Genomic DNA, 15,780 nt, shown 5'->3' on the forward strand with positions numbered 1-15,780 from the left:
CGGCGCGCCCGCCCCCCGACTGTCCCCCGGCCGGCTCTGTGCAAGCACTAGTGTCACTCGCCATGTCCACCCGGCAGGGCCCGGTGGGGCCGCAGTCCCGACCCAGGCCGTCCACGCGCGCGGAGGCCCCATCCTCCAAGCCGCCAGGGGAGGAGAGGCAGCCGCGCGCCCCCCGCCCCCTCCAGAGACTCTCGCGAGACCCGCGGCCGCCCGCGCGCGCCGCCCAGTGAGCGCTGCGCACTTCTCGCGAGGCTGCGGCAGGGCCGGCCCGACATGGCGGAAGGTAGGCTGTGCGGGGGGCGCGCGGGACGGCGCGGGGCGGAGCGGGCGCTGCGGGCCCGGGGACGCGGCGCTGCGGGGGCCGGCCGGGCGTGGTCGCACCGGGCGCGGCGGGTGTCGGGGGCGCGCGGCGGGCCGGGGTTCTGAGCGCGGCTCCCGGGGCGACGCCCCTCGGGCGCCCCCGACCCCCGCGGGCCGCGACGGCTGCGGAGCCGGGTTCGGGCCGTGAGGCTGGGCGCGGCCGTGGGCGTGCGCGAGGCGCCCCTGGGGACCCGCCGCGCCGGCTGGGTCGCCCGCTGCTCGGAAACCGAAACTGCCGTCCCGGCACGTCCGGCGTCCGGGACGCTGCCCCCGAGACGCTGCCCCCGGGGCGGCGGGGGTGCGGACGCGGCCGGGGTCGCCCTCGTCCTGCCCTCGCGCTCTCCCGGGGCGCCGTTCGGGACCCCGCGGGCGGAGGCGCTGCGGCCTCTCGCGCGCTGCGGGAGGGCGTCCGCGCGGTGGAGGCGGGTTGTGTGGGGGGAGGGCGGGCAGGCGGCGGCGCGGGGTCCTGCGGGGGCCGCTGCCGTGCCGCTCCCCCCCCCCCCCGCCCCGCTGTTACACGGGAAACGCGCCTGATGTGACCCGGTGCCCTTCGAGCAGCCGCAGAGCGCTGGTCATGACCTGCCCCGTCGCTCTGGAGCCCAGCGGGGCCTGAGCCCGTCGTGGCTCGGGTGTTGGGTCGGGGCGGCCCGGACGGCTCGCAGGCCTCCCGCCCGGGGCCTTGGGCTCGGCGATGTGCCGGTGAAACCCGCCTGCCTTGCCCTGCGCGGACGCGGGTCTGACGCCGCGGTCCCGGACACGGCCCGCGCCGGCACCCCGCTTTCGGCTCGGTCCTCCCCGCGATAGACGCCCTGGTCGGGGGCGCAGAGGGACATCGTGAACGCCGAGGGGAGTAAAAGGGACGGAAGCAGCTCGTTTGGGGGCAGATCGCGGCCGGAGTAGCGAGGAAGGGCGGGAGGGAGGGGAGCAGGAGGGCCTCCCGGGAGGCCCGAGGTCTAGCCCTGTGTGCTGGAAGGGGCGCGAGTGACCGGGCTGGGAACGGCGCGGCGGCTGGGGGTCGCTCAGCACTTCTGCTCCGCACCTGCTTGCCCCGCGGTCAGCTTGCAGGCCGGAGGACCTCGCGCAGGCTGCGGGCAGCGACCAGCGAGCCGTGCTGCGGGTGCCTGGACACGCGGCCAGGGTCGCCCTGGGACACGCGCAGCCCTGGGCCCGGGGACCTGCAACGACACCTCCTTGAGGGTTCCACCGCCAAGAGGTCATGGATGGGCGCGCCCACCCGGGACGTTCCCACCGGGCGGCTTTTCTGCACCTGTTCTGTGTTTCAGTTTCCCGGCCCGTCGTTTCAGGTTTGGGGAAACTGTGTTGCCAAACGTCGGGAAGCCTTGAGTGGGGCGGGGAGGGTGCTGGGGGGAGGAAGGCAAGGGTAGCCGGGAAGTCATGCTGCGGGCGCTGCTGTCCGTTTGTCAGGGCCGCTCCGCCGTTCTGAAATCCCTGTGGACAGACCAGTGGCGGAAAGCTGGGTCCGGGAGCTGCGGGACAGTCTGCAGGGCATGCCCTGTGCAGACCTGCTGCTGGTGGTTCTGCGTGTGGTGCCAGGGCGTAAGGGTGTGGGAAGCAGTGCCTGCGAGTATGGTAGAGCCCGGAAAGACCCGATTGCAGGTCCCCTCTTAGCGACTTCTTTAGAACTCAGCCTTTTCTTCCTTCCGTCCATTCGTAGCTGGTGGTTTGACCCAATGTATTTAGCTTAAAATCTGTTCTGATTTAGTTTCTACCCTACATGTGCAGCTCTCCTACTAATTTAAAATTGCTTCGTCACTCGAAATTAAGTTCTTCCACCTCTGTGCCTGCCTCTCTGACTACTTAAATCTTTAAAAAAAAAAAAAAAATCCTTCCTAATTGGACTTCCTGCTTTTCCCTTTTCTCCTTGCTTTTGCTTCGTCACCATCCACTTTTACAATTCCAGCGTTCCCTCTATGACACGGAGGAGACCACGTCTCCTTTACTCTTCTCAGCACGCTCACCCCACACACACAGTCTCCGCTCCTGTGGGTCTTCGTGATCTTAAAAATACATTCCAAAGCCTTCCAGGGACCCATAGGTCCCAGCGGGGTCTGGCCTGCTTAACTGTGTGGCCGTGTCGCCTGCTTCTCTCCTGTCTCTGTGCTCTTGCCGTGCGGACTTCCTTGCTTTTCCACGTGCGCTCCCAGCCCGTCTACCTCTCTGTCTGTCCTTGCGGTGCCTTGGCCTGGAACAGTCTCTCACTGTCTTTACTTGCCACTAAGTGTCTCATTTGAGTGTCTGTTTAGTTCTCACCACCTTTAGAGATGTTCCTAATTATTCTTTAAATTCCTTTATTCCTTTAAATTCTTTAAATTCCCCATGAGGGTGGAGACTTCCGTTTTGTTCAGTGCTGTGTAACCCAGCTTGGAATCATAGGTATGGTTGAAGGAATGACTGAGTTTACTGGGCATCATTTATCAGACATGGAGCAAAGTAGCCTGGATACACCTTCAGTCTCTGTTTGGGTGCACTGGCAGGACTGGTTGTTCTTGTGTTCTGAATAACGTTAGCCTCTTGCGACTCCCCAGGATACTTTTCATCCTGCCCGTTTTAGTCTTAGCAATCCTAGTAGAATGCTTGAGAGCTCTTCTGTGCTCAGACGAGGATTTGAACCCGAGCCCCGCCAAGCTGTTAGCCTGGCAAGCTGGTTAATTGCTCTCTGTCTCCGTTTCCTCAGCTTTAGAAGAGGGGGTCCTCTCTGTTTCAGATGTGGCTGAGGGGGCGTCAGAAGAAATGGTGAAACAAAGAACACTGCCAACGCAGTGCCCAGTGTTCTGACCCTGGCCTGTGCTCTTTTCTGCGTCCCCTCTTCAGCTCCGCTCTCCTTCCCTTTCTCAGTAAGATGAAGGTGAAAACTGGAAAAGATGTAATGGGTTACTAAACAGGAAATTGATCATGGACTTTTATTAGCTTACTGGAGTTTGGTGAGGAAAAGACTGGACAATTAAAATACTAGGTGAGGGGCGCCTGGGTGGCTCAGTGGGTTAAGCCGCTGCCTTAGGCTCAGGTCATGATCTCAGGGTCCTGGGATCGAGTCCCGAATCGGGCTCTCTGCTCAGCAGGGAGTCTGCTTCCTCCTCTCTCTCTCTGCCTGCCTCTCTGCCTACTTGTGATCTCTCTCTGTCAAATAAATAAATAAAATCTTAAAAAAAAAATAAATAAAATACTAGGTGAGTACATTTCATATTCTGGACAATCACTGGCTGATATAGTAGCCACTAGCCCCATATGGCTACTTTCCTTTAAATTAAATAAAATTAAAAATTCAGTTCTGGGGCGCTTGGGTGACTCAGTGGGTTAAAGCCTTTGCCTTCAGCTCTGTTCATGATCCCAGGGTCCTGGGATTGAGCCCTGCATTGGGCTGTCTGCTCCGCGGGGAGCCTGCTCCCTCCCCCACCTGGCCTGCCTCTCTGCCTACTTGTTATCTCTGTCTGTCAAATAAATAAAATAAAAAATCTTTTAAAAAAATTCAGTTCTATGGTCACAGTCGCTCAGTTTCAGTTGCTTTGTAGCTGTGTGCTTGGTGGTCTGCTTCCTAGCACGCAGCCCAGATGAACAGCACTTGCATCATTGCAGAGAGTGCTGTTAGATGACACGCCTCCAGAAAGTGCTTTGTCAGTACAGGCTGGTAGAAGGCGGGAGAGAGGAAACTTTGCTCTCTTTTCAGTTTTCAGATTTATTCCTTTCCTTATTATTTTACTCATTCAGTGAATATCTGTCCCACACTTTGTTTTGGTCTTGTTTGTTCTTTCTTTCTTTCTTTCTTTCATTAACATCTAAGGTGTCATTCGTTTCAGGGGGACAGGTCTGGGATTTATCATGTTCCAGGCTTTTGACAATTATGCATTCCCTGGAGATCTCTTGACCACTGTCCTTTCATGAGCATTGCTTCCTTTTCTCTGCCATTCCCTTTTTTCACTTCTGTCACCTATGGCATCTGTTTACTTTCTCCTTGAGGACTTTCTTTTCCCCCCATGAAGAGAGAAGGTTTATCAGTTCACTGTAGTGACTACGGATGTGTGGGAAGAGAGGTGCAGGGTTCTGTCACTGGCAAGGCGAGTGAAAATACCCAAGTGTTAGTGTCCTGTTCAATTGGAGTAGGCCAAGGGTCTGGGGTATTGAAGCTCTGCCTTGTGAGGCGCTATGGGGTAGAGGATGGGATGAGCGTGGAATGGGAAGAGGGAGAAGTTGTGGTTCAAACAGACGAGCCAGACCTCGAGCATCTTCACAGGAGAGTCTGCAGTGTGGGCGGGGAGGTGAAAAGCATGTTTAAAAATCTACTGTAAGGCAGAAGGTGAAAAAACGGTAGAAGTTACTTTGAAGATTCAGATGGGAAGAGATACTATAGGAAAGTGGTAGGGAGTATGTTTTGGGTAGTCAAGGAAGGTCTTTGCTGCAGAAAATAGCATTTGACCTGTGATCAGGAAAATAGACCTCTTGTGGACATGGGGAGATGGTAGTGAGAAGAGGTCACTCGATGGAAGGAATAGTGGGTTACGAGGTTGGAAAAGTATGTTAAGGAGCAGATAATGAATGGATTGATAAGGCGTTTGGATTTTGCGCTATGGGCTGTGGAGTGAGGCTGCTGAGTGATACCAGCCAAGGTAGTGACGGACTAGAATTGTTGGTGGCACGCGGGCGGGACTGCAGTGCCGAGGACGGATCTGGGAAGATGGTCACAGTTGGTGATGAGTTTTTTGGTAAGGAGCTTTGGGCTGGTGACCGATAGGAGCAAGACTTGGGGAAGGTATGAAAGATGGGACTTTTGAAACTTGTTTACATGTTGACAGGAGATAGCAAAGATGACTCAAGGGTTCTGCATCTGCATGACTCAGATAATGGCTGGGAGGAGGAGGAGGAACAGATTCTAGAACAACTGTCTTGACCTCCTTTGTGGGTGTAGTTTGCTTTGTCCAGTGTTTGTGTCTTTGCGAGAGCATTTAGAAGCATTTCCAGTCAGACTGGCCTGTGGGTAAAAATTAGCTAGTTAACTAATATTTATTGATGATCTCTTAGGAAACCAGCACTATGATCAGGGCTACACAGAGTGAGGTTTGGAAGGATGTTTGTCATGCTGCTGACTTACAGATGAGACTTCACAGAGTTGGGCTCCGTTCAGGAAAGTGTCTTTCATTTCTGTGAAGTGGAAGCTGCTGTGCCAGGGGTGACAGAGTGACCAAGACAGTCTCAGCCTTGATGGGATCTTGGAGCAGACAGAAGGGCACAATTTCTCAGAAAAGGATGTGTATTGTGCTTTATGGTCACAGATTTTCTCTCGCGTTGGTGATCGATGGCACTACTAATAAACACGCTCTCACGTCAGTGACCTGCACTCAGCCGCCACACCTGTGGGTCCTGTGAAGCTGGCCCTCCCGTGTGTTCTGTCTGCTGGCTGTCCCGATTCAGACTCTGGCTCCCAGCACGGTGCGGTCGCCCCGGGGAGCTTTTAAAAAACAGGTTTGTGCATCACTCAGCTTCAGGGAAGAGCGATGTATCCCACAAAACATTTTTTTTTTTTTCAAACTGAGTCATTAATTGGATAAAACATGGTTTTACTAAATCAGCTTTTTAAACTAGGTTATTTATATATGTGTGTATGTGAATGTATAGTTGTGTATGTGTACACAGATGCAGATATGAATAAAATAAGGTAATGTTGGGGCACCTGGGTGGCTCAGTGGGTTAAAGCCTCTGCCTTTGGCTCAGGTCATGATCTCAGGGTCCTGGGATTGAGTACCGCATCGGGCTCTCTGCTAGGCAGGGAGCCTGCTTCCCCCTCTCTCTCTCTCGCTCTCTCTCTCTGCCTGTCTCTGTGCCTACTTGTGATCTTTCTCCGTCAAATAAATAAAATCTTAAAAAAAAAAAAAAAGTAATGTTTCCTATCTAAGGAAGGAGTCCTGGGTAGTGAGTTTTATTTGTAACTAGTATAATAGGGTTTTTTAAAGCAAACTTGGGTAAAACAATGGCTTTTGTGCTTTGTCAAAACATTCAGGTTATGACAGTTACATTTGCTAGATTTTTAAAAGGGCGAGAAGTCAGAATATGAGCTCTTAGCATCCTCATGTTTTTAATAATATCCGAAGAGTGAGAGAGAGGAGCAGGAGAGGGTAGCCCGGCGGGCTCCGGTGGCCCTGACTGACCCTTTGCATGTTCCAGATGGTGTCGACCTCCTCTTTCCCTTTTTCTTTCCAGGAGGATGTGTTGTGCACCTGAGTTCTCAATAGTGAATATACCGACTTATTTCATACTCTTTATTAAGCGGTCGTCTTAGGGGCCTGTGGGTGGCTCAGTCAGTTGAGCGTCTGCCTTCCGCTCAGGTCATGATCTCAGGGTCCTGGGATGGAGCCCCGCATCAGGCTCTCTGCTCAGCGGGGAGTTGGCTTCCCCCTCCCGCCTCTCCCCTGCTCCTGCTCACCCGCGTGTTCTCTCTCTGTGTTGGATAAATAAAATATATAAAAAATATAAAAAACAACAGTCATCCTACTTTAGCACTCTTGATTAAAGAACGGACATGAACCACTGTGGAAGAAAATTCCCATCTGTACTGGGACAGGGTTAGAAAAGTCATAGCGGAGGTGAATCATCACCAGGGAGGAGCTCTTTGTTGGTGCTGATTCCAGCAAGGAGGATAGTAGTTGCTGAGAAGTTGATATTTGAATGAAATACTGTTACGTGGAAGACCATAACATACTCTTGAGACAATATTTAGTCTTGCACATCTCCAAATAGGGTGTTGTCACAGCTTTTACAGTGATTTTTTTTCTTTTATCTCTTGACATGGTTAAAGCAGAGTAAAAGATAAAGTCATTTAGTGAGTAACGCATTCTATAAAGAACACTAATTCACTGTTAAAATTGGGGCTAGAGTACAAAAACTAGAGAAGTGGGAAGAAATGAAACGTCAAGATTTTGTTCATCTAAAAAAACTTGAGTCCAGTTTAGGTTAGAATCTGAGTAAGCAGAGGGCGTAGAAATTGCATTTAGGAGGGGAACGGAAAGAACACATTTAATTCCTGGTTAGTGAATTAACAGTAAAGGGTTGCTGGCCTGATCCTGGAGCCGCAGGTAGGCAGCATGGCACTGTGGGACGAGCATGGACTTTGGCCTGGGGTCTTGAATCTTCGGTTGGTCGCCCACTAACTGTGTAGTTTTAGACCGTTCATTGAATCTAAGTGAATTCTGTTTTGTTAAGTGCTGTGCTGTTTGGAATATGTTGGTTAGAATATGAGATAATGAGTTAACTGTATAGGAGACATCAAAAAATGCTAATTCCTTTTTTTTATTGCCACGTGTTACAAGAAAGCGTTCATTTTATTCACTGTGTAAAACTTTGTTGTTGACCCTAATCAGCAAGAAGCTGTTAGGACTTTAAAATATTTTACCATGTGTAATCTTTTGCTTGTAAAGGAAAAAATTGTAGTTTTCTAGGGCTGCTGGAACACATATCCCCAAAATGGAAGGCTTCAAACAACAGAAATGTATTCCTCATGGTTCTGGAGGGCGGAAGTCTAAAACCAGTGTCACTGGGCTGAGAGGAAAGTGTCACTCCCCCTGGGAAGAGCCTAGCTTCCAGCGTGATTGGCATTCCTCCGCTTGTCAGTCTTCAAGGCTGTGTCTTTGTGTGGCCTTTCCTCTTTGTGTCGAAGCTCCCTCTGCCCCTCCTCATAAGGACGTGTGTAATTGCTCGGGGTCCTGCCCACTTCAGCTCTCTAATCACACCTGCAGAGCCCCCCTTCCCTTGGCATATAAAGGTGATATCCGTAGGTTGCAGGGATGAGGACGTGGATGTTGATGGGGGCATTTGTCAGTGTACCACGGTAGGCAGTGTCATGGGATTTGATCATCCGTGTCATCAGATATCTAAAACGCTGTTTGTGTGCAGTTTTGGAATGCTCAGAGACAGTGCCGTGCAGTTCAGAGCACAGCCAGTGGAGTACCAAGATAAATAAGACGTTTCGTGCCCTCAAGAGACTTCTTAGAGGAGCCAGAACCTCAGTAGGAAGCCTGTACTTTTCTAGACAGTAGAGAACTGGCTGAAGGCGCTCGGCTTGGTTAAGCCGTGTTTCAGGAAGATGAGTGATGATGTGTGTGGAGTACAGTGACGAGGGAAGTAGGACACGGATGCTGGCTGCATGGGAGTGAGTCAGATGGGAAAATGCTGGTGCGATGGTGTTGAGAAAGAGCAAGATGTCCAGGTGTGTCCCAGAGGGAGTGTGCTGCGAGCTTTATGGAGGCATAATTGGCAAACAGTGAGATTCATTGTTTTCAACCTGACAATTGACAAATACTTAGTGTAAGTGCCACAGCAGTCATGACCTAGAACATCTCTGCTGTCTTCAGAGGTTCTCTTGAACTCCTTTGCAGTCCGTTCCATTCCTGGACCTCTGACAGCCACCGATCTGCTTTCTGTCCCTGTGGTTTGCCTGTTCTGCAGTTTGGTGCGGGATCCTGTAGTATGTCGTCCTGTGTGTCTGGCTTCCTGCACTCATTGTGTTGCTTTCCAGGCAGTGTGTTGCCGGTGTCAGTAGTTGGATCCTTCTCACAGAGGAGTAACGTTCCACTGGATTTCTGCACTGGCGTTTGTGTGCATTCGCCGGCTGGAAACTCGAGTTGTTTCCTGTTTGTGTGCATGTGTTTCCATTCCTCTGGGTCAGTAGCTGGGAGGGGACCCGCTGGATCACAAGGCAGGTGTGTGATTAACTTCGGAGCCATGGTCGGCCTCCTTTCCAGAGTGGCTGTGCTGCTCCACGTCCTCGCTCCCCGCGTCTGCACCAGCAATTTCATTTTCGCCGTCCAGGGGGAGTGCCAGGGCAGGCCAGGGTGGCTTTAACTTGAATTTCTCTAACGACTGACAACGTGCATCTCTGTATTCATGTACTTTATTTGCCGTGCACGTATCTTCTTTGGTGCAGTGTTCCCACTTGTGGCCCCTTTTTATTGCGTTGTATTATTGTAGGAGCTCTAAGAGTTCTTAACGTGGTCTGAGTAGAAACCTTTGCTGGAAACAACACTTTCTATACGTTTTCTCCTTGGATGTGGCTTGCCTGTTCTTTTTCTTAGTGTTTAAAAACAACTTTGGAAATTCGTAATGTCCAGTTTACTCGTCTTTTCCTCTTAACTGATTCTTTTTTTTTAATATTTAATTTTTTAAAATTTATTTGACAGATGGAGATCACAAGTAGGCAGAGAGGCAGGCAGAGAGATGGGGGAAGCAGGCTCCCTGCTGAGCAGAGAGCCTGATGCGGGGCTCGATCCCAGGACCCCGGGAGCCGAAGGCAGAGGGTTTAACCCACTGAGCCACCCAGGCGCCCCAGAAGGAAGAGTCTTATACAGACCATTGCTGGTTCCTTTTCTGGCTGTCCCATGCCTTGCTGATTAAATATACGTAAGTCATTAGTTTAGGCTAGTCATGGTGAAAGCAGGTTTTTTTGCAGCATTTTCGTTATGACCGATGAGCTGTCAGGACTCAGACTGCGCTGGTGAAGAGCACATGGTGCCTCACGCCACCTGCCCGAGGCCTTCACTGCTACCTAGCATGGCCGTGTTGGTGAAACGGTAGGTTTTATATGTTACAGAAACTTGCTTTTTCTAAAGTAAAGATGGCGGAAGAGAAGGAGGGCACTTCAGCTGACAGCAGCCACTTGATGAAAAAGTAGATAGTAACCCTTTCAACCGGGCTCTGCGCTACATGATTTTTTTTTTTTTAAGATTTTATTTATTTTATTTGACAGACAGAGATCACAAGTAAGCAGAGAGGCAGGCAGAGAGAGAGAGAGAGAGGAGGAAGCAGGCTCCCCGCTGAGCAGAGAGCCCGATGCGGGACTCGATCCCAGGACCCCGAGATCATGACCTGAGCCGAAGGCAGCGGCTTTATCCACTGAGCCACCCAGGCGCCCCTGCGCTACATGATTTAACGGGACTTAATTCCTCCTTGGCAAAACCCTGGGATGTCACTGTAGTTCCCATTTCCACTGAGAAAACGGCAGCAGAGAGCAGTACCTGCCCGAGGGGATGCGGCTAGGAAGTGGGCAGCCCTGGCGGCGAGGCTCCAGAGTCCTGCTGTTGAGGACGAGCTTGTTACCTTCCGAAGGGCTGGGATCACAGCAGACACTTGCTGAGCACACACCACCGAGCGGGTGCCCTTCCGAGGTCACTACACGTGTTAGCGCATTTACAGATGAGAGTGAGGTGTTTGGTGTGGGGTCCCAGGTAGGAAGAGTGGGGCCGGAGTTGGATCCCAGTCAGCCTCGCTCCATAGCCTGTGGGTGTGCCGCCTCCGCCCCTGGGCTGCGCTGGGCTCCGTCTTCATTTTTGCTCCGAATGGTGACCTCGTGCTTTTTCCTATGCGAACTCTTAAGGGCTTGGGGACACTTCAAGGACACATTTGCGCTGTTGCAGGCAGTGTGCCCACTCAAGAATGTCTTGGCCGGGGCGCCTGGGTGGCTCAGTGGGTTAAGCCGCTGCCTTCGGCTCAGGTCATGATCTCAGGGTCCTGGGATCGGGGCCCGCATCGGGCTCTCTGCTCAGCAGGGAGCCTGCTTCCCTCTCTCTCTCTGCCTGCCTCTCTGTCTACTTGTGATCTCTCTCTGTCAAATAAATAAATAAAAAATCTTATAAAAAAAATTAAAAACAAAAAAAAAAAGAATGTCTTGGCCGAGCATGCTATCTGCTCCGTGACAGAAGAGACGGTGTGACGATGGCAGCGTCACTGACAGGTGCACCTGTGACCTGAGTTTCCCTGCAGAGATGCTGTGGAGTGTCTGTGGTTTTGCGAATAAGAGCCCTAAATCGCCCTGAAGCCCTTCCTGTACCTTCCATCTTCCCCAATGATAATCTGTGTGTCCTCTGGTGGTGTCCAGCCCCTAGAATTCTATGTCAGCAGTTCTGGACAGATATTAGGGCTGTTGCAGTAGATTTCGGAATTGGAATTCCAAAGAAATTTACAGGGATTCCTTGAGAAAATGATTGAAGCCGAACTTCTGTGATCTAATTTTAAGGGTTAGGTAGAGGAATCACGACTTTTTACTCAGGAAGGCAGATGTGCCCATGACTCAGTACCCAGACTCTTGTTCCCTCCTGCCGTGAGCTCCCTGTGGGTGCTGCATCAGTGCCACACTGTTTGCAAGAGGTGAAGCTAGACTCTCTTCTTCAAACCTCTCCAAGAGGCAGGTCCTGATCTCCTGTAACGGTGCATAGTAGGTGCTTCTGAACACTTGCAGAGTGGTCGTTTCAGTGAAACAGACACACACCGCTGTCTGGTAGCAGTTTTGGTGGAGCAGAAGGCCTAGGTTGGCTCGAGTGTGGAAGCTTCAGTTTGCTCCGTGGAAGGAGAACCAGGGGTCCATGGTGGCAGGCTGCCCTGTCTCAGGCAGGTGGGCTGGACCTGGAGCCACTGGCTGGCACTAGCAAGGGCAGGTGGCCACCAGCCGTCCTTCTCATTTGGCTTAGGCAGAGGCAGGTGAGGCGCCAGCGTGTTTGCCAGTGAGCCTAGGCCTTGCCTGCTAACTATTTCTGTTTCTCAGAGTTGAGTATCACTTCTGTTCTACAAACCTGTTGACTGATACTAGTTTAAAGGGAGAATCTGACCAAGGAAGTAAAAGACAAGCCTTTTCCTTGTATTTTTCTGGACCCAGTGTGCTGAGATAACTTACAGGCTTTATCTAAGTTGTTTGAGGTAAAACTCCACTTTCCTGGGACATCTTCCCTTGCTCTGGCTTAAGCCAGGTGGCTTCATGATCTATTTTTTTTTTTTCAGATTTTATTTATTTGTTTGTTGGGGAGTGGGGAGAGAGAGACTGTGTGCATCAGGCAGAGGGAGAAGCAGGCTCCCCGCCGAGCAAGGAGCCTGATGCGGGGCTCAGTCCCAGGAGGGGGCTCACACCTTGCGGCTGAGCCCCCCGGGCTGCCGGCTTCCTGATCTGTTAGGGTCCCCTCAGAGCGCTGTCTCTACCTGTAGCTTCGTAAGCAAAAACCCCACGTGCCGAGGTGGGCTTCTTTGCCTTGGCACCGGCACGACAGTGGCACTTCATTCTTACTGAGCGGGACTAGATCATGTCCACGTCTTCAGGGTGGACGTCTTCTGACGGACCAGCGCGTGAACGGAAGGCGGCCGCTCAGCGGGTCTTCCGTCCGCTCAGTCGTGTGCCTGGGGCAGCCGCCCTGTGCATGACTTGGGGAGCTGTGCAGGGACTGAGCTTTTCCTCCCAGGCGGTTGTTCCGTCCCTGCGGCCGTGCGAGACATCCGCTTTCCCCAGCCCGCCCCAGGTCTACTGCGCGGGTCATGCCCCGTCGAGTTCCGACAGCCTGAGTGGCGGTTCTCCCACAGAACCTGAGAGGAGGGGCAGGTGGCCGGGGGCCATGGATTCTGCCACTTTCTCTTCCTCTGGGGCATCATCTGTGAGTTGAACTAAAAGAGATGGTCTTTAGGTTCCTTTCAGTCAGAACGTTTTGTGATCTCTAGAAACCCTTATATTTGGGTATTAGAAAATTAATTCTGTTTTCCCCAATCTTGAAAACATGTATAAAGCCATATGTTTGCTTATAAGTGCACATAGAATTAAAAGTCAAATATTGCAAGGCTTACAGCAGAAAATAAATGGTCCCACCGCTCAGCCCCGCTCACCACACCACGCTCTTCTCTCTCCGGTGACCACTGCGTGCCTGCTACTTTTTCCAGACTCTGACTTCTTTCCAGACTCTGACTTCTTACTGTGGTGCATTAGCGGTTCCCCTCGGAGAGGTTTCCTCAAAGCACAGTCTCCCTTGCACCTCCCAAGTGAGTAGTGCTGGCGCTTCCGAGCGCGAGAGGCTTTGCGGTTCGCCGTGGGCACTGTCAGCGCAGACTTGCGGTCCAAGGTGACGCGGCGTTCGAAGCGGCTCGTTGTGCGTTTCTCAGTATTTGCTCGTCTTCTCGGACTTTGATCACTTTACACTTCTCGTAACATCCCTTTGATTGGCCAGGGCTTTTATTGATCAGTTTTGGTTCCGAGATCAATAAAGCATTTGAATCCCATTCTGATTGTCAGGACTCAAAAAAAGTTGTGTAAACTTGGTAACAGTTACAACTGTGTATCCGATAATCATATCACTGTGGTGATCGTGAGGGCACACGTGAGCCATGGTACCATTGTCCCTCAGTCCTGCAGGAGCACCGGGAAGCAGCCCCTCGACCCCAGTTTATACGTGGACTGAAGCTCAGAGAGATGACCTTGCCTCCAGACCCACGGCTCGTTACCAGAACGATTCAGACTCTGTCAGTTTGGCTCCAAAAACCACTGTATCAGCTGTTTTCGTGTATATCAGTTATTTCAATTTTTTATTTTTTAAAGATTTTATTTATTTATTTGACAGAGAGAGAGAGAGAAAACACAAGCAGGGGGAGGGGAGAGGGAGAAGCAGCTTTCTGCTGAGCAGAGAGCCCCCATGCCGGGCTCGATCCCAGGACCCCGGGATCATGACCTGAGCTGAAGGCAGAGGCTTATCGACTGAGCCACCCAGAGGCCCAAGTTTTCAGCTTTTTAATTGGAGCATAAGATACATGCGGAAAAGAGCAAATCATAGCGCGTGTAGAACTCAGTGTACTCCCCAAATGGAATGTACACTGACTACTCAGTTAGACAGCAAGCGTGTTAGTGGCACCCCAGAGGCCCTCATGTTCCTCCCCAGTCCTGCCCTCCTGCTCTTCCTCCCCAGGTGGCCGCTGTCAAAACTGCTGATGCCGTACATTCATGTGGTCACAGGTTTGAACAGACTTTGATACGATTCTTGAGCATATGTCCTTTCACACTTCCTGTTACCACTTCTGGAAGTTCAGACCTAGCTTTTCTTCCTGTTTCTTTCTGTACAGGAAAAAAAGTATAAATCTCCTACCTTATACAAAATGTATTAACGCAGTGCTTTTGCTACAGACTTCTCCCTTTGAGGTCAGTAATGAAAATCCTTGGTGTATTCGTCAGAGCCGCTGTGAAGGGCGCTCCAAACCCAGTGACCCTGTCGGTCTGTCCCGCGAGAGTAGGAGAGTGACTGAGCCCTTCCTAAGGGCTTCCGTGTACCTGTAGATGCTGTTTGCTGATATTTTAAATATCGTAGGAGGATCATTATCAGTACTGTTCTATATTTAGCTGGTGGCTTTGAGAGCGGTGTTTTGTTGAAATACATGTAGGCCAAATGATGGCAGTACTTTGGGAAGAAAGTCATCTCTTCGGACTTGTCCTCTGGTGTGTTGCTCACGTGCAAAGGGGTCAGTTCAGCAGCTCCAAGCACCGTTTCGTCTTGCAGGTGCCTCCTGCTTTGTTTCTGCAGGAGCACTGACTTACCTGAGACCCACGCCAGCCTTCTGCCTGGGTACTTGTGTAACATGGGTCCTCTGGAAGAGAGGGAGAATGTGTCCTAGTAGATGTGTGAAGAAACAGTCCATTATCTGTATTTGTGTTTGTATAGATTTCTCTTAAAATACTGTTTTCTGCTTATGAAAACGGAGCACATTTGTTACAGAATCCCTGAGATGTGTGGAGATGTGCAGTAACCCCCTCCCCCGCCGTGAGATCTGCTGATACTTAGTGGTATTTGTCTTTGTACTTACCACATACGTGAATATTTATAATAAAATTCGAATTACAAAATATATTTAGTTTCACTGCCTGCTTTTTTCTGTTAATATGTTATTTATCTTTGAACATATACAAACTATTATGTATTTCTTAGAAAGTGTTTGTTGCGTAATAACTTCACAACCAAGCATCACACTTAGTTTATTCAACTTTTCTTGTGTTTTGAACCAGTTTTTGATTGTTTCCATGTTTATAAAAAATTAGCTATTGGACAGCAGGTGGTGGGGGAGGGATGAAGGTGGGGAGAGGCCAGGAATCCTCTCTTACAAAACCGGATTGTCCTTGTTCAACTGAATTGATCGACTATTTAGTGATCCTTTGTGTATCTGACCCTGCGCTGGGCTCTGAGATGTGGATGTGAATTCTTTCACGTTGGACAGCACATATGATGAGTGAGGGCCTGAACTGAGTCGTTGTGGGTGTGGGGATACAGAAGACAGAAGGATTCCTAGAGATTTTTATGTGGGAAAAAGCCCTGACTTTTATAGGGTTGGGGTCCTGTGAGTGAGAGACATTTAAGATGACTCCCACATTTTCTCTTCACATAACTGGGCTAGATGGTGGCATAATTTATTAGTTTAGGGACCATACAGAGGCAGAGCACATTTGCTCAGACTTTTGTCCTGGGCACAGGGAACTTGAGGTGCCCATGGTCCACGAGAGAGCAGTGTCATTTAGGCAGTTGGCGAGATGAAGCTAAGAACAGAAATCCGGACCACAGAGAAGTGTCCCTGGATCGTCAGCACTGGGATTGTGGCCCAGCTGCAGAGTCTTACCAGTGGAGCTGCCTTGGG

The 15,780-nt window shown here is 51.2% G+C and overlaps 1 protein-coding gene across 1 annotated transcript in view; it reads left to right on the top strand.

The window, feature by feature from the left end:
* The first annotated feature begins 230 nt into the window (after window positions 1–230).
* ANKFY1 (ankyrin repeat and FYVE domain containing 1) overlaps window positions 231–15,780 on the top strand; it is a 73,241-nt gene continuing 57,691 nt past the window's right edge. The window contains exon 1 of the mRNA XM_059379832.1: window positions 231–283. Coding sequence (XP_059235815.1) covers window positions 274–283 — 10 coding nt within the window. The 5' untranslated portion in view covers window positions 231–273. The remainder of the gene's footprint in view (window positions 284–15,780) is intronic.

Source organism: Mustela nigripes, chromosome 16, assembly GCF_022355385.1.
Source record: "Mustela nigripes isolate SB6536 chromosome 16, MUSNIG.SB6536, whole genome shotgun sequence".
NCBI classification, from domain to species: Eukaryota; Metazoa; Chordata; class Mammalia; order Carnivora; family Mustelidae; genus Mustela; species Mustela nigripes.